The sequence below is a fragment of the Schistocerca americana genome, chromosome X (assembly GCF_021461395.2).
Source record: "Schistocerca americana isolate TAMUIC-IGC-003095 chromosome X, iqSchAmer2.1, whole genome shotgun sequence".
Classification (NCBI taxonomy): Eukaryota; Metazoa; Arthropoda; class Insecta; order Orthoptera; family Acrididae; genus Schistocerca; species Schistocerca americana.
The window spans coordinates 934,187,443-934,207,707 of NC_060130.1; the positions used below are offsets into that span (position 1 = coordinate 934,187,443).

The 20,265-nt window shown below is 37.7% G+C and overlaps 1 protein-coding gene across 1 annotated transcript in view; it reads right to left on the reverse strand.

The window, feature by feature from the left end:
- Positions 1–20,265, reverse strand: part of LOC124555068 (forkhead box protein P1) — a 714,894-nt gene that overhangs the window by 113,872 nt on the left and 580,757 nt on the right. Inside the window, exon 9 of the mRNA XM_047128852.1 lies at positions 13,191–13,398. Within this exon, the coding sequence (XP_046984808.1) occupies positions 13,191–13,398 (208 nt within the window). The remainder of the gene's footprint in view (positions 1–13,190; positions 13,399–20,265) is intronic.

Genomic DNA, 20,265 nt, shown 5'->3' on the forward strand with positions numbered 1-20,265 from the left:
GTCACAATTTGTTACACTGAACTCCAAGTCACACCAAAAAGTGCTTCAATTTCTTTAATGGTTGATCATTGATCTTCGTTAATGACTGCATGAACGTTTTCAACATTCTCATGTGTTTGTGCCATGGAAGGACGACCAGACTGAGGTTTGTCGTCAATTGACATTTCACCATTTTTTAAATCAGAAAACCATGCAAAAACTTGAGTTTTCCCATTACCGCTGTCCTTGTATGCTGTTTTTAACATTTCCAGAGATTATATTCCAGTTTTTCTGAGTAAACAACAGAATTTTACCACCACATGCTGTTCACAAAAATCACCCACTGCAAAAATGACAATCACACATAACAGTTGTCACTATAAACTCTGCCAAAACTAGTCCTGACCTTCTTCAGTGACAGCACACAGCTTACAGACTCTGGAATGTATGCTCTATGCACTCCTAGTGGCAAAATGTGGTGCTACAGAAGCTTTTCCCACCAATAAATAAGTTTGGTTTCTTTTGGGTACTCCCTCACACAATGTTTGGCAATAGTGGAGTTGTAAATTATAGATTTTCAGCAATCAGTCGTCCTTTTTAAATTTTATTGGCAGATCTAGATTTCAGCTAGAAGCTAGCCATTTTCAATGCATTATTATTTTTGCTCATTGCATGTAATGCCTGCTGGTCAGGCTTCATCCAGAGTTCATTGAATAACATTCAATACACAAGGAAAACTAATTTTTGCAATTCACACTATTATTGTCTACCTTGAAATGTTATTTTGATGCTAAAAATAGCCTATTTATTAGTTATTTATATAAAGTAAATCTTATTCCACCAGATACATAATCCTCAGCTTCAAATTATCCAACTGCCAATTTGAACTTTTTGTTTTCAGTAAATACGGAAATCAGAAGAAGGAAGAAAGCAAACCAGCAGGCAGAGTGCCTTATATCAATGGCATCTAGGGAGACAGTAAGATAAATATTCTTATCTGAAACACATTTAATACTGAACTAAGCTCTTGTTCCATACATGAGCATAGGCAATTCAACCAACAATGCAGTTACCAATCCCTTAGTCCTAAACTAGTTCTCTTATTCCTGTAAACTAATTTATCAGCTGTTCAGTAACTGATAAACACAGTCATCATATGAGCACTAATGTGATCTCATGGTCTCAGTTTATTAGTCATTCGTTTGCATTAGATCCCTAGTTAGCACGTGAGTTTCCTTAATATATTATATCTTGATTTTAGCTTTTGTCCTGTTAGTCCTAGGTGTTTCCTAACTGTCAGTGATCTGTTGAGAGTCACAACTAAATAGATGAGTCATCAACTACATATAATTTATTATTGTGTAAGATTACATTTAGTTCTTTGTCTTTCTGTTCATTAGATGGAATGAGCTGACTTCTGTTTTATGATGTATCCTGTCACCAAATAGTATTCTCCTGTTTGAAGTAGAAGTGGCTATGTCCACAAAATATGTATCCATCTAAATGACACAATGAGGATCATGACAGGAACTCTTAAATGCACACCAATACCCTGACAGTTAGTACTCATCAGTACTGCTCCACCAATCTCTGATGACAACAAACAATAACACATGAATAACGAAACTCAAAAAATCCAGAGACTTACCAGTTCATGAAACACTGAACAATTTACCATGCATGTGACTAATATCTAAAGAACCAATCCAGGCAAACAATGGCCAACTTACTCCAGGAAGCTATGATCTGAGAGAAGAATGGAGACATCAGTGGACATCTTTCCATCATCATGAGAAGACAGGTAAAACAGATCTGACCACCTAACCCCCAGGAGCAAACCTAGCAAGAAAAATATGGATCTCCTGAACCATATCACAACTGGTCATGTCATGACTGAAGCAACACTACATAAATGGAGAATGACAGATGGTGTTCAATGTGACTGCGGTTTATTGGAACAAACACTGGATCACATTTTGGATGACTGCCTAAAAATAAAATTCACAGATACTTAGAAAGACTTTGCAGGCACATGACATGTAGCAGTTGGAGTCTTTGTATATACAACTGTGATGGGAAGTGGCATATGCATTTACTGTTTCATATTATCTTACTTTGTACAATTTAATGTATGTACTTGTAAACCATAATTCTGTAAGCCATATGCTAAGTAAATAATTAGTCACTTGTGGACAAATAAACAATCTAACATCACTGAAGATGATACAATAAAAAGCATGTGCATAATGAGGCAATTACAGGTAAATCTGATTAATGTTCAAAGAACCAACAAGCTGCTGGTTAAACAACTTTTAATTTTGATCAAGTATCATAAAATATCAATGCAGCAAATCAAGTATTGCCTACATAAGTTATCTCTTGCTTAGTGAGTAAAGACAAGTAAGTGGTGTGATCATAAAATAAGAGTTTTTTGTTTGTTTTTTGGAAAGAATGTTTTTTTCATCTTCATCAATGTTATCTGCTTCAAAATTGTCTCCATTAGATATTATTCACTTATGCCAGCACTTTAACCAATCCTCAGAATACTCTTGGAACTTGATCTTTGGGATACCTTGTAGCTCTCTCAGTGATGTATTTTTAATCTCACCTTGCTTATAAGGTAAGGAACCTTTCAAGGTTTCTTTATTTTTAGGAACAAAAAAAGTCACATTGTGCAATATCTGGTGAATATGAATTTTTTCTCGCAAATCAAGACTTTTTTCAGATTGCTTCACACAAACAGTGTTCAACTTGAAAGTAGTATATTTATTGATCAGTTGAGCTTGTGGCAAGAACTCATGTTACACTATGCTGTTAAAATTGAAGAACACAGTGATCAGCCAGAACATTATGACCACCTACCTAATAGCAGGTGTGGCCATCTTTGGCATGGATAACAATGGCAACACATCATGGCATGGAAGCAATAAGGCCTTGATAGGTCACTGGAGGGAGCTGACACCAACGTGCACACACAAGTCACCTAATTCCCATAAATTCTAGGGAGGGGGGACGATGAGCTCTGATGCCACGTTCAATCTCATCCCAGATGTGTTCGATCAAGTTCATATCTGGTGAGTTGGGGGGCCAGCACATCAATTGGAACTCACCACAGTGTTCCTTGAACCACTTCATCACACTCCTGGTGCTGTGACACAGTGCATTATCTTGTTGAAAAATGCCACTGCCTTCAGAAAACATGGTTGTCATGAAGGGGTGTACGTGGTCTGCAACCAGTGTACAATACTCCTTGGTCATCACGGTGCCTTGCATGAGCTACACTGGACTCATGGATGCCCACATGAATGTTCCCCAGAGAATAATGGAGCTGCGCCAGCTTGTCTCTGACCCGCAGTACTGGGGTCGAGGAGCTGTTCCCCTGGTAGGCGACAGATCTGCACCCTCCCATCGACATGATGAATAAGGTATAGGGATTTGTCAGACTGTGCAACACTCTCCCACTGCACCATTGCCCAGTGCTGATGGTCACATGCCCATTTCAGTCATAGATGCAATGTTGTGGTGTTAACATTGGCACACGCATAGGTCATCAGCTGCAGAGGCCCATCGTTATGAATGTTTGGTGCACTGTGTGTTCAGACACACTTGTTCTCTGCTCAGCATTAAAGTCTGAGATAAGTTCTGTCACAGTTCACTGCCTGTCCTGTTTTACCAGTCTGCCCAGATTATGACATCCAACACGACGTCTGGATGTGGTTTCACCTCGGTTTCTTGACATGTTAAAGACACTCACCACAGCACTCCTCAAATGACCAAAAAGTTGTGTGGTTTCTGAAATGCTCATGATGAGCCTCTGGGCCATCACAATCAGCCCTTGGTCAGATAGGCTGGGCATTTTCTCCATTCTGTACATGGACAGCATGCTCACTGATACTACGTGCACCGTATGTGTGTCTGACTAACAGTCATTCCTCACCAGGTGCCAGTGCTATCACCTGGATGGGTTTATATCAATAGTGGGTCAGTGGTTACAATGTTCTGGGTGATCAGTGTAACTTTCACATTTGACTGTACTTGTCAAGCTTTTCTCAGTGTTGGCAATCCACAATGATTTCAGTGGAACAACCAAGCCTTAGTGTTGACATCATATCCATAAACCCATGATTCACTGCCACTGATGACACATTTCAGTATTTTTGCATTGTCATGTAGTGACTCCTGAGCAATTTGCATTTGCCACTGTCTTGTTCAAAATTCAACAATTTTGAGACAAATTTTGCTGCAACACATTTCATACCCAAAACATCCAAAAAATTTCATAGTGTGAGGTGACTGATATTTCAGCATCATTGATGACTGCTCTGATTGTGATTTGGTGACTGTTCATAATTATTTCTTTCACTTTTTCCAGGCTTCCATTGGCTGATAATGTGCTGTGGCAACCAGGGTGCTTGTCGTCTTCAACATCTTCAAGGTCTTCTTCAATACACTTATGCCACTCAAAAATCTTGTTTTACTCATAGCAAACTCAAAAATCAATATTGACTGCATTTCATTCTATTTAATAGCAAAATTTAACACAAATTCTCTGCTCCATTTTTCACTGCCAAAACACATCAAACCTTTTTGACAGCTGCAACACATTAAATATCTGATATGATTAACACTGTACCGGTATTGGGAATTTGCCAGACTAGTATTGGGTGCATGCTCATCATAAGCAGCATCGGCATTACAGAAGGCAATCTTTCAAAATATATTTATCTCTCATGTATAGTATTTCATTAATGTGACTGCTATTTCTAATGTAACTTAACTTGCCTTAGCCTCTTAGAACATACAAAAGACATTCACCAATAACAGTTATATAATTATCAAATTACATGACAGTTTTAATCAGCATATTAATTTGGGATATTATGTACTTATGAGAAATTCGATTCACATAAGTAGGTGCAATAACACTTGCATATTGTTGCTACAAAATTACAACATTTTATTAGCACAAATACCAGACACCAATTGTCTCAAAATTGTTGAATTTTGAACAAGACAGTGGCAAATGCAAATTGCTCAGGAGTCACTACATGACAATGCAAAAATACTGAAATATGTTGTGAGCTTAAGACAGATAGCATGAATAGACTGAACAAATGACTTAAAACAAAGATATAAAGACACACACATTTCGTTCTTTAGTCTCTGACTTCATATGTAACATCAGTCTTTTCAGGCTATTGTCCCCATTCCCCTCCAGTAAGGAGTACCAGTGCTAGGTAAGGTGGAGGTAATGGTACCATTATTCCTGTAGGTACTGAGGCAGGTAGAGCTGAGTCCTGAAAGCCCAGTTGTAATGTGAGTGAGGGGCATAGTCAGCATTGTTTCAAGCACTGGGGGACAAGAACTGAGATGAAATCCAGTGGATAGTGTATCAGAGGTAGATGTGAGGCCATCTCGCACAACAACTCAAACCAGTTTCAGTCGTCAAGGGCTTGCCATTCAATAATATTATGAATGTGTAATAATCACACTGTAGCACTTTATGAAGTCCAGAGTGTGACTGTTGTAGGATTGCCCATATAGTGTCATCATGCAGCATGATACACCCACAGTCCTTCAATGCCTCGTGGACAAATATTAGCTGCACCTGAGGAGGGGCTCTACGGATATGAGCGATATGTTGTTGCACCCTTTCACCACTGTTACTAATTCTGGTAACTCACCGTTGGTCAGAACTTGGGACAGAGTAGTCAGAAAATCAGAGGGCAGACCTAGGCATTTGCCAAACAAAATGTCTGCTAAGTAAACTGAAAATCTTCTATGTAGGCAGTATGCAGGCCCAGCAACACTGTCCACTGCGTGGAATGAGATGTGAGAGCAGCCTTAAGAGTGCAGTGCAGTGCAGTGTTCAACAAGGCCATTACTCAGAGGTTGGTATGCCATAGTTCAAAACTGTTGGACGTTACCCAATTTGCATATCTCTATGAACAGGTGGGACTCAAAGTGTCAGCCTCGGTCAGTGGTTGTCAATGTGGAGCAGCTAAAATGTGCAGTCCACATCTTTAGGAAGGCTGTCATACTGTCATGTCCACAAGTGGAACTGCTTCCATCCAGTGCGCCACTCTGTCTATGGTTGATAATAAATAGTGAAAATAATTTGATTCTGATAGTGGACCCACCAAGTCCATGTGCAGGTGTAGTAGTCTTCCTTTAGGAATTTTGTATTTTCAGTGTTGTGGGTAGGCATGGCACCCATCTTTGCTGCACTGGCAGCCATTGCAACTACTGTGAACTTTTTTGCAGTTGGTTTTAACAATGGGCCACACAAAATGCTCTGTGATTAACTTGGTAGTATGACAATCTGCTGATTGTGACAAGCTATCACTGTCAGACCAACAGTCGGCAAGTGATGGTCGAAGGAATCACTGAGTCAAGAATAAATCTATGCATACCAGTCACTGAATGCTGGCTCCTATTTTGACTGGACCAGAGGGGGAATTCTTCCTGTATGTCAGTCAGGGAGCCTGAAGATGGTGTAATGTAGCATTGAAACTGGTTGCTCAAATGAAATAACAACTGAAAATTTAGATGGCTGAAGGTGTTTTGATTCAACGGTTACATAGATTGTCAAAAATTGCACTGCAGAACTTTAATGGCACCAGCAGACATACTCTGTGTTGGGAAGTACTACACCATCAGTGTCTGTGCCAGGAATCTGTAATGGTTCCACAGTTAACCCAGTGTTGATCTCCACCAATAGTACTATTACCTTGTTGATCCAACTTTTGTTCCTTTGCTATTTCACTAAAGCACATTGTAGCACTTAGCATCTTTATCCAAGACAGAAAGTTGGCACCCACATCATCGGCACTGTTAATGTGGCAAATTCCCACAGGAAATTGCCAAATGTAATTCAGATGACAGAAGTGGCAAACAGCGTAGTTCTTACCGGGGTTGTTTTTTATGTGTGCCAGTGGTTGATGGTCAGTGAATATAGTTAACAGCCATCACTCAGTGTCCTCACAGAAGTGTCTAATGGCTTTGTATAGAGCCAAAAGTCCATGGTCATAAGCTGACACATTTTTTAGGGCTTGGTGAGTTTCTGTGAAAAGAATTGGGGCAGTTGTTGTTGGTGCTCTACTGTTTATGCAGGACTGACCTGACTGTGGTTTTGTCAGTGTCTATCATTATGGACAGCTGCTCGGAAGGTGAATGGTGTGCCAAGTAATGGTTCTGTGAAGGCAATTTCTGATAGTGTCAGATGCATGTCACATCTCTGGGATCCACTGCAGAGGCTGTTTACCCTGAGTATTTTTATCTGCCTAGACATTAGTTAGAGGGGTATGCTTATTTTCAATTTGAGCTGTGATGCATATTAATGTTTATCATTCCAAGAAGTTTATGAACTTCATGACACATTGTTGGGTGTGGTGTCCATGTGATGAGTCCTGTACATTCTTGTGTAGGTCTGATTCCGTCCCACATCATCAAGTGGCCAAAGAACGCAGCCTCCTGCTTGCATAGCTGGAATTTGTCCCTTTTTATGCCCTTTCTGAATTTCTCCAGCAGACTGAAGATTAAGTGCAAGTGCTCTTCATGCAGTTCACCTGAAGAGTGGAAAATCAGTATACTGTTTAAGTACAGGGTGCAAAATGGAAAATGACTGAGGACCCTATCAATGAAATGCTGAAAATTTGGGCATCATTTTTTAATCCAAATGGCATGTTCAGGAATTTATACAGCCCAAAAGGAGTAATGACAGTGGTTTTGGAGATGTCTTCTGGTGCCATCGGAATCTGCAGATATGCCTTTTCACAGTCAATAATTCTAAATATGGAGGTACCAGCTAACAAGTGGGCAAAGTGTTGTATATTAACAACTGGATACCTGTCAGGTACCATTTGGGCATTCAATGCCCAGTAGTCACTGCACATTCTGTACGTGCCATACTTTTTACGCACAAAGCGTCGAGAGGGAAGCCCATGCACTATCCGATTGTCACACAATATCAGAATTTAACAATTCTTCAGTAGCTGCTTTAGTAACAAATAACTGCACTGGCACTAGATGTCAGGCTTTGTGAAAGATATGGGGTCCTGTAGAAGTGTTTATTCTGTAGATGGTACTGTCCAGAGTGCCATATTGCACAGGGAAATGGGAAAAGCAAAACAATATGTAATATTGAGAGGAAGTGGTGATTCACTCATGTCACTGTCACTGACCTATAATTGCTAATTTATAGGCAAACATCACATTGTTGAACTATATTTTACCACATTTCCAATTAATTAAATATAGCATGTAGGAAACTGATATTACGGAGGATGATAGTTCAAATCCATGTCTGGCCATCCAGATTTAGGTTTTCCATGATTTCCCTAAATCACTCAAGGCAAATGCCAGGATAAAAGGGCACAGCCAATTTCCTCCCCCATCCTTGACACAATCTGAGCTTGTGCTCCATCTATAATGACTTAATGTTGACAGGACATTAAACGCAATCTTCCTTCCACCCTTTTCAAAACAAAGATTCAAAAACACATATTTTGTTGTTTAATCTCCCACATTTCAGGTGCATCACTGACCTTTGCAACTTGTTCCCCCAACATGCTTGTCAATACCAATGTGCTTAACATCCAAACATATTGACTGAGTTGCTTATTTGATAGATATATACCCTAATTTCATTTCTAAAGTACATTATACATGTTAACAGAATGTCCACATAAAGAAATATATTTCACCACAAAAAATTTATGAAAATATTAGTAAATTTCCAATTTTTTGTTTCTTTAGTTTGGGCCTGTTCATTCAAAATATTGTCAGGATGTTTTCTCAAATATGTGGTTATTTCTATTTTCTCCAAATATTTAGCTTGCTACCTTTTACAGAACTTTCTGATGTGAGTTAATTGAAGACAGGTTTATGCAAGTGTGAGTAATATATCCTCTGAATACTCTTCAGGCATGTTTACCAATGCAACAACGAAAAAACTGTGCAAACTGGACTAATAAAAAATGAAAAATTACAAAATTCCTGTTACTTTCTGAACACGACTAACATAAGAATCTCTCTGTGTGAGTTCTAGATAGTAGTGTTGAATAAGGCACAGAGCAATTGGGGGAGAATGATATTCATATGGTTAAGCATGCAGTTAAAGATAGCACGCTCTGCAATATAATAGCATGAGATGATGTCATTAACATCAATTTGGTCTTGCTCTCTTAAAAAACACACTGCTGAAGACTGTTGTGAATGATTGAATGAGTCATTTGTTGTCATTGAACATTTTAGGTAAACAGATAAATCTAAATTAAATGCACCCCTCCCCTCCACTCCCCCCCCCCCCCCCCCCCCCCCCACACACACACACACACCTGCCATACAACAAGGGACTGATGATAACCCAGCAGTTTGGAGTTTGGTCCCTTTACTACCCAAACCAACCAACTAACATGACTCAAGTAATGGAAAAACTATGCATGCAGGTGTTGGGGACATGTGCAGTTCATTTGGCTTGCCTATGTGTGCTAAATCTGCTGCTTTAAATAATTTTGACAAAGAACATATTTTGATGGATGGAATGTTCCCATGTTGTTATATACTCAAAGTGAACAAATGATTATGAAACTACTATTAACTGCTGATGCTCCATGCTTTATCCAATAATAATGACACCATAAGAAGAATAGACAGCAACAACAGTGCAGCTTTCAGTAATGCATGTTGCAGTGGAAATATCAGGTGTTTCAAAGTACAAAACAAAAGTAATAAAACAGTACTTCCCACTGGAATAAGATGAATTCAAGTTGCTATCCCAGACCTCACACTCCACATAGTTTTCATACTCTTGTGCACATCTCAAGTGTAACTGAATCCCTCGCCAGGCTTGCACACCACCTCATTACAACCTACAGGAATTATGTGATTTGCGAGTGAACAGTTAGTTTCGTCTATGTTCAGTGATGTACAAGTGACTATGATGCAATGAAATACAACTGTTTACCAAACAAAATGTGGATTTGTAAGCAGGAGATTAATGCAGTATTTAAGTCCATATTGGCTGTGATTACTTTGGACAAAACAAAACAATTCCTTTCAGTCAAAATAAATACTACTCCTTAGATGAAATCTGTCCTGATATTCCACAGGTACCTATGCCCTCACACTCTTTTTACACTAAAAGAATCGATTATTTATCTCATTACATATGTCATAAGTTACGCTGCTGATGAATTACTTATCACATATTGTATAATTACAGTTCTTAATCTGACAACAACAAAAAAATACTCCATCTGTTTTTATGTGGTTGACCCTAATAGAGACGTATGTAATCCAAACAAAACACAAAATCTCATACTGGAATCATCAAGGGATACATGAAACTAAACCTGTAAGTATTTTACATGTGTATATTGACTCCAAACCCCAATGAGAAGTACATATCAATTACGTCTGTGTAAAATATCCCAGCCATCGTACCTCATGTGGAGTCTAAGTGATGTGGTAACTGTTCAATTTTTTTGAGTATCTATTTTTAACTGTTTCAGCCTTACAAATAATTAGCATGGTTATATGGGAACATTCCTTTCAAATAATGATTTTTTTTTTTTTAAAAAAAAGGTGTGTTTAATTTGTGAAAAATTTCCATATGGAGACTGTCGTCCTCTGTTTATCAGACTTACAATAGTGAATTTATCCATTTATATTTTGATAATTACAAATAATTAGCATGGTTATATGGGAACATTCCTTTCAAATAATGATTTATTTTTTTTTTAAAAAAAAGGTGTGTTTAATTTGTGAAAAATTTCCATATGGAGACTGTCGTCCTCTGTTTATCAGACTTACAATAGTGAATTTATCCATTTATATTTTGATAAGCTATGTTAAAACATTATTGCAGAGCTTGTTGTCAGGGAGTAAGTTGATCAGCATAAGGCTGAGTTGGATAAAATAAATCAAGACACTAAGGTATCAATGACATTAGCTGCCAGTGGGCATTGATTTAAATCAATGGGGAAAGTTGAAAATATGTGCTGGACCATGATTCAAACCTGGGTCTCTTGCTTACTAGGCAGATGCACTACCCTAGCCATGCAGTTGTGATGACCACTGTGACCTGATGGCGCAGTGGTCAGTGCAAATGCCGAGTAAGCAGGAGACCTGGGTTTGAATCTCAGTCCGGCAAAAGTTTTCAACTTTCGTCATTCATTTAAATCAATGACCACCAAAATCTAATGTTATTAATTCCTTTGTGTCTTGAATTATTAATAATAGCTCCAGAACTGAAATTGTGTCTGTTCTTTCAGACATGTATGGATATAAGAAGGTGCATAATATCAAGAAAACTATATTCTCACTATATGAATCAATTCAGAATCTTAATAAAGTAAATCTTTCAGCTCAGTCCAGGCAGTAAATACTTTAAAGATAAGCTGCACACAAGGCTACTAAAAATCTCATTACACAACACTAAATAATTCTTTGATATGATTGATGTTGTTAATAGCTTTTAAGATTTCTGTAGTAATGCACACTGCAATAACAATATGTGCTGCATTTGCACAGTCCAGTCACAATAATGTGCCCACTGCCTATGTTCAATGTCAACATGCAACAACCACTCACAGAAATCAGGTTGCAGCACTAACAGGGGAGGGTATATAGAGTGTGTCGGAGATATGGAAAACAGTGCAGTCATTGTAGTAATGAAGAAATGAAGTGATTTATGCGACATTCAAAAGGGCATTATCATTGGCTTTCAGCCCAAGGGTGGAAGCCTTTCTGAAATTGCTAATTCTGTAAAATGTTCATGTGCCACCATAGTTAAAGTATACTGTGCATGGCAAAATGGCACTATCCATAACTGGTGCCAAAGCAACTGTGGTGTATCATGGGCCATAGGTTGACAGGGATGAATGACAGCTGTGGAGATGTGTACTGGAGACAGATGTCCAATGGTTGAGCATCAGACCACCCAGATAAACCAAAGAACTATGAATAGTGCCTCTTCAAGACTCTTCAGGGAATGCTGCTGTGTATGGGCCTCTGGAGTTGGCTCCCGGTTCATGTACCCATGCTGATGGCTATTCATTGGTGATGAAGGCTGGAGTTTGCATGCCAGTACTGCAAGTTGACATCCACTAAGTGGTGACAGATGTCTTTTTCAGATAAATCATGTTTCATGGTACACTGGAGAGATGGCTGATGGATGTGTAGCATGAAATGTCTGAAAACAAATACTTTGCATACATTATTGTCTGGGAATGATTTCATGGCATTCCCTGGATGATCTCAAGATTCTGGAAGGTGAAATATATCAGCAAAATTATGCATCTATCCTTGGGGAATATGTCCATATGTCCACATCTACATGGAGTTTGTTTTTCCTTGTCATGATGGCACTCACCAGCAGGACAATGCAATGTGTCACACAGCTTTTAGTGTACATACGTGGCTCAAAGAGCTCTGAGATGAGTTAACCATACTCTGTGGCCACCAAACTCTCCGGGTTTCAATACAATCAAGAATCTGTGGGGCCACCTCAATCAGGCTGTTCACACCATGGATCCTCAACTGACAAACCTAGCACAGTTGGCCATGGCAGTGGAGTTGGTATGGCTCCACATCACTGTTGAAACCTTCCAGAATCTCAATGACCCTCTTCCTGCATATCTCCCAGCAGTCAACACTGCAAAGGTGGTTATTTGTGCTTTTGACAGGTGGTCACATTAATTTGACTGGACAGCACATTATGTACTGTATTTTTATGTACTAACAATGAAGCTGCAAACTGATCCATAGCTCATAAAGTTTCTCAGTTATAAATGTCTTTATAATGTTCTAGTTTGTCAGAGTAAAAATATCTGCTGATTGGTTATAATAATTTCAGCATAACAATCAATTCATCTACACTATCCTTTTTTTCATGGAGTTTTCTAGGCTGATAACTGAACAATAGTGTAAATCAAAATACACCATTATTTTTGCAAGTGAGGTGTACCTGCCACAAGATCTGACAAGAAAGTCAACATTGTGCAAGTACTGGCATTGCACTCTAGGGGACAAAATCTACTATGAAATGACTTTCTGTCTCTGTTCACGCACACCACTGTTTTGCTAGGTACCTGTATGTGTGTTACATCTATAAATACCATTTAATTCAGTTTCCTACTTTCTATATTTTGTTACTTTTTGAAATCTACATTTCAAAAATATCTTATCAAATAAGTGTAGCAACTAACCTCCAGCAAGTGACAGAGCAGATTTATCACTTATTCGCCTTCTGATTGGTCCACTAATGTTTGGAGTAGGAGGCTGGAGAATTGGAGATCGGACTGCAGACACCAGAGATGACATAGAAACAGGCTGACTGACTGAAGATGGCATTGAGTGTGGGGGTTGGTTAAGGAGAACAGAGGAAAGGTTAAGTTTTGAGAGATTTGGCCCCGTCTGAAACAGAACAAGTAGAGAGTGTCAATATGAATTTCTGAAATCACATGTATTATCTATGAACTTAAAGCTGAAATAGTATAAACAATGTTCTTGGAAAAAATTGTTTTTCTATTGAAATTTTGAAAGATTTTTGGATATTCTTCATAGAAATTTATTAAAATAAGTAACACAGTATTGGTAACAATATACAGTACAAAAGCAAGTATTTTAACAATTAAATGTTAGTCTATGACATAAAATGAAGGATGAATCTGCATTTAATGGTCAGAATGACTGAAATAACACTCATTTAATTGACAATTGTTTTGAATAGAATAGTAGTATAAATAGTGGGAATATTTATGAAAAGGAACGATTCTTTTAAATACTTTACCCTAGTTTCATAAATTCTTGGGTAGGTTTTATAGAGGCAGCCTATACAGTAATATGCTGTCACTGCTTTAATTCATTAAAACTTACCAAACAGCATAACTGTTTCATAATAGCAAAGACTTAGGTAATTCAGATGATAAAATTATTTTTTATATTAAAGGTCAAATTACGTCAATTGTTTGGTTACTATACTGACTACCTTAAATAAGCCCACTGGCAGACCATGAAGGCCCAAGGGATATCTACTAGCTGCTGCATCATCCTCTGCCTTGTGGCATCATGTGGATGCAGTATGGAGGGGTATGTGGTCAGCACACTGCTCTCCCAGTCATTTTGCAGGCTTTCCAGACCATGAAGCCACTACTACTTGGTCAAGTAGTTCCTCAATTGGCATCATGAGGCTGAGTGCACCCCATACCAGTCCTCCCACCAAAGAAAAATCCTTGGCGGTACCAGGAATCTAACCCGGGTCCTCCATATAGCAGCCATCTATGCTGACTACTCAGCTACAGAGGTGGACTATATTGGCTACTAGGTACTTTATATTAATACTGCAACCACTCATTTTATAATGCTTTCCAAAAATATTAATTTTTTCATTAGCTAGTTTTCAAGCCACTGAAGGTCATTAATATTTACAGACACAACACGTTTTATACCAGGGCCTATAAATATCAACTATCTGAAGATGCCCCTTCAGCAGCTTGGAAAAATAAATGTTTTTGGAAAGCATAATGAAGTGACTAGTTGGAATATTAATACAAAGCAACTGCTACTTTAGCCACAGTGTCAGGTTCAACAACCATAATGGGTCAGATTAAAAAAAATAAAATGCATTGACTACAATGAATGAAGATCAGCAAAAGTTAAATTCATTTATGTTCATTTTATCTGTATATGTATTTATTACTGGCCCAGCAAATCCTGAGAGAGTACAATACTTGTACATCTTTAGATATTATAAATTAAAGTCTCCTGCTGTGTTTTTCTGTCTGTTTACTATGGCTAATCTCAGTAACTACTGTAGGGATCTTGATATGGTTTTCTCTAATAGATAGACTGATTCACAATGAAGATTTTTGTATATAATTTATTGTTTTCAGCAAGATCACTTTTATGGGATGACTTGATTCCAAAACTGATGATGTTCAATAGCTATTTCATACCAATATTGACCTATGGTATGGAAACATGTACCCTCAAAAAAAGAGAATCATCCAGGCTACAAGCATCAGAGATGAAATTTCTTAGATCCACCATCCAGAAGACCAAGATGGACAAGTTAAGGAATGAGGAGGTGAGGAAAGAAGCCAGAATAAAGTCATCCCTATTAGATCGAATTGGCGCGTCTAGACTTTGATGGTACGGTCATGTGATGAGAACGGAACCAACGAGAACAGCAAAATTAAATTTGGAAAGAAAGGTGGATGGGAAAAGACCTCATGGAAGACTTTGAACCCAATGGATGGACTTGATTAAGGCTGATCTAGTGACCAGAGGATGGACAGTGGACGATGTTCTCCGTTAAATGATGATGATGAGTGTATAATACACACTATGTGATCAAACGTATCTGACACCCCTAAAACATATGTTTTTCATATTAGGTGCATTGTGCTGCCACCTATCGCTAAATACTCTATATCAGCGATCTCAGTAGTCATTAGACATCATGAGAGAGCAGAATAAGGCATCCCGCAGAACTCATAGACTTCAAAAGTGGTCAGGTGATTGGGTGTCACTTGTGTCATACATCTGTATGTGAGATTTCCACACTACTAAGCACCCCTAGGTCCACTGTTTCCAGTGTGATAGTGAAGTGGAAATGTGAAGGGACACATATAGTACAAAAGCATACAGGCCAACCTCATCTGTTGACTAACAGAGACTATCAACAATTGAAGAGGTTGGACCATCACACAGGAATTCCAAACTGCATCAGAATCCACTGTAAGTACTATGACAGTTAGGCAGGAGATGAGAAAACTTGATTTCATGATCAAACAGCTTTTCATAAGCCCCACATCATGCCAGTAAAAGCCAAACGGCACCTTCCTTGATGTACGTAGCATAAACACTGGACAATTGAACAGTGGAAATACATTGAGTGGAGTCACAACTCATGGTACACAACGTGGCGATCCAATGGCAGGGTGTGGATATGGTGAATGCTCAGTGAACGTCATCTGCCAGCATGTGAAGTGCCAACAGAAAAATTCAGTGGTTATGTTTTCATGGAGGGAGCTTGCACCACTTGTTGTTTTGCGTGGCACTATTGCAGCACACATTTACATTGATGTTTTAAGCACCGTCTTACTTCCCACTGCTGAAGAGCAATTCAGGGATGGCGACTGCATCCTTCAACACAATTGAGCACCTGTTCATAATGCACGGTGTGTGGTGGAGCGGTTACATGACAACAACATCCCTGTAATGGACTGGCCTGCACAGAGTCCTGAGCTGAATCCTATAGAACACCTCTGGGATGTTTTGGAAAGCCAACTTCATGAAAGGCCTCACCAACCAACATCGATACCTCTCCTCAGTGCAGCACTCCATGAAGAATGGGCTGCCATTCCCCAAGAAACCTTCCAGCACCTTATTGAACGTATGCCTGTGAGAGTGGAAGCTGTCATCAAGGCTAAGGGTGGGCCAACACCATACTGAATTCCAGCATTACTGATGGAGGGCGCCATGAACTTGTAAGTCACTTTCAGCCAGGTGTCCGGATACTTTTGATGGCATAGAGTATGTACTGTTGTCTACTCCATGCTTAATTGGTGTTTGGAGTGACACCTTGTGGCAATGATCGGAGCTACAAGCTGGTCATCAGTATCTGGTGGTAAAAATGTAAAGTAACAATTGCTGCAACTCAAGTGAGCAGCAAAACTTGGCCAGAATCCATACCTCTTATGAATTCAAGTCCCACACTACATTTTCTGTCTGTACATGATGGCTAGCTTCAGGAACTACTGCAGGGCTTTTGATTTGGTTTTCACTAATCGATACACTGATTTACAATGGATGTTTGTGCATATCACAATATACTGTAAACAAGTCGTCTGGTCATGGATACTTAGTGCTATCTATGCAAAGCCAGGGAACGTCACTACTATGATATAAAACAACAATGGAATAATATAACCAACATATGCAACAGCAGTAACCGAATGGGACTCTATGATGAATATTTTAATATTAATGTACAGAGGAAAATAATACTACTAACAACATTTGATCAATTACATTAAATTGTTATGACACTCCAAATATTCAGAAACAGAATAGAAGCAATGATCAAATAATTACTATCTAAGTTTCACTTGAAGTGTATTTAATTTTGATGTACAACTGCTGATAAGGTACTAAATTACATCCATCTTGGTTCAATGCAAACAGGTTGACACTGAATGTAAATAAAACAAATTATATGCAGTTTGGGAAAAGATGTCAAAATGTAAATCTCGATCTGGTGCGGGGTGACAAAGCCTTAGACAGAATGACATCCACAAAATTGCTGGGGATTTGTGTGAACGAAAACTTAAATTTTAATGACCATGTAATAAAACTTGCACAGAAACTTAATTCAGCCTGTTTTGCCCTCAGAATTATTGCAAATGTTTGTACCTCAGAGGGTGCCAGAAAGGCATATTTCAGCTATTTTCAATCTCTTGCCACATACGGAATAATATTTTGGGGATCCACAACAGGGCGTCTAAAACAAATTTTTTTGTTACAGAAGAGGGCCATCCAAATAATAACTCACAGTCATCCACAGACACACTGCAAATCCATATTCCAAAAGCTTAGAATACTTACTATACCATTATTATACATATACAAATGTGTATTGTATGTCAGGACCCACACTGCAGATTTTCAGACAAATGCCGACTTTCATAACTACAATACCCGTAGTAGCGCAGCACTCCATACTCAGCGAACAAAAAGAACGAATACACAAAGGCATGTGAGCCATATCGGTGCAAAACTGTACAACACACTACCAGTCAACATCAGGCAGTTAGAAGATGATAACAAATTTAAAGCAGAATTTAAAAAATTTCTAGTACAACAATGTTTTTATTCTGTAAATGACTATGTAGGTCAATACATTTTTTCTGATGACATTTATAAAGGCAAAATGGAAAATACTCTATCTGTACCTAATCATTCATTACATTTACATACTTAAAGGACAGCTGTTGTGTGATGTAAATATATACTTAAGCAGTGTTGTGTATATAAGGACTTGCCATTTAGGGAGGACAAAACTAAAGCCTTATGAAAAACAGACTATGCATTTAAAATAACAAGCAGGGATGTATATAGGCTATATTAATTTCATTGTATTATTATTAACTTCATTGTATTATTTTGTTTTGTACTTTTTTATGTATATATTGTTTGTGTCCCATTTCTTTGAAATGGCTTACATGTACCCTTGACAACATCCATACAATATTTATTGTCAATGGATGGATAAATAAAATAAATAAATAAATAAATGTATGTTCTATATAAGAAATATATGTATGTAATTTGCTTTACCACTCATTCTCTTTAATCTCAACAAACCACCACGCAGCAGCTGGAGTGCTGGTTATTTTGTGTGTTCAACTGTCTCTGTTAATAATAAGCTTGATGGACAAAATGTCACCCCCCACCCATCAGAAAAAAAAGAGCATGGTAGTCACTTTAGAGCAGGAAAATGGTGTAGTATTGTTACCAAGCAGTTATGTGAATCTCCACTGCTTATGTAAGTCATGACAGTGAAGTGGGTATGAATGAGCCAGTGGGTCATATAGAATCAGTGCAGTAAGATGGATCGATGTAGAAACATGACAGAATCAGGGTATTGTGTTTCCATAGCCCACTCCATGAATGAAGTTGCCCAAATGCTAACTGTGATGTTCCTCCAGAAAAAAGTTACATCAGTGATGACTAAAAACTGCCATGGATAATGTTACCACTGATGATTTGCTCATATTTTGAACGAGGATATAGTTACAAGTACAGTGGTGTTTTATTTTCATTTCTTCTTCAATATTATACCTAAAAATTTGTATTTCTAACAGTTGTGGTAGTTTTGCCTTCAATGACAAATAGATACAGTTCAGGATGAGGGTTGTATGTAGAGTGAAGGTTGACTGCTACAGTTTTTAAGATTTTATGAGCATGTTAATTCAAAATCAATATGTCACCTATTGCAGATTCCAACAGATATTTTCATCATGTAATCTAATGAAAATATTTATGTTCTCTGCAAAATTTACTGCAGTCCTACTATTTTTTTTATTCTACCCATTCATTTACACAGAGAAGAATTTGGCCAATGCTTAGAACAGACTCCTGAGGAACTCCATGTCTGATTTGCTTTTGCACATCATCTGCACTGTTCGAGAAATATACCAGAAACATATTGTTTATTATATATTTATGTTAATATTCCCTTAAAAATGCAAAATTTGAGCACTGGGTGGACTTGCTAGGTCTGAAATCCATTTGTGATTCATTTATCAGCATTTCTTTATTTAACAAAACTGTTTTTTTCTTGCACTTCAATATTTTTGCTGCAGTCCCAAAAAACTGATATGGGTCTGAAGATAGCAATGTTACATTTGTCACTCTTCTTGTGTACTACATTTACATTCACAGTTTGTGGATTATTTGAAAATAGGCTTCTTTCAAAGTCGAAAAGTCTTTTAATTGTTCTAAAATAAAGGTTACACCTGCTTTGATGGTAATATCTGGTATCCCTCATAACCACTGGAAAGCTATTCAGAAACCACTTTATAATTTTTGGCAATTCCTTAGGTATTACAGGATACATGAATAATGTCATTTTATAAATTATTTGTTATTTTCAATCAAGTTAATAACACTGTGCTTAAATGATTTAGTACCAATTTCACATCTGATTATTTTCAAGGTGGCTTTAGTTTTGTTCCTGGAATTCTCTATTTTGTTATTATTTCCTTTTTTTCTTTTTATTTTAAAATAAGTTGTATTTCTGTGAGTCATTTACAGTATTCAAGGAAATCAGAATGTTTAGTCAGCTTGTATAACTACAATCTCTTCTTATTTTGGCATGATTCTTTTATGCCTATAATGTTCCATTTGTATGATTTTTGTATAGATTTTGTTATAGTTTGTTATAGTTTCTTCGGAAAAGCTACTAAAATGATTATATGTAACCACAAATTTTTCAAATATTTTTGTTTCGAGAAATTAGTACTGCAGTCACTACATACAATAATGTATTTCTTCAGAGCATTAAGAATTTTAGAAAATCTTCTATATAATAATTAAGCTCTTTTTTATCTACATATGATGACCAGAAGACACAATGAATTAAATTATTTTACTGATGAAACTAGGGGATACTGATATTCATAAACTGGCTGAAAATTAGACATCATCATATCTTCATAACAGGATACAATATGAACTATGCCCAAACATTTGCAGATCAAAAGATAGAAGAACCTT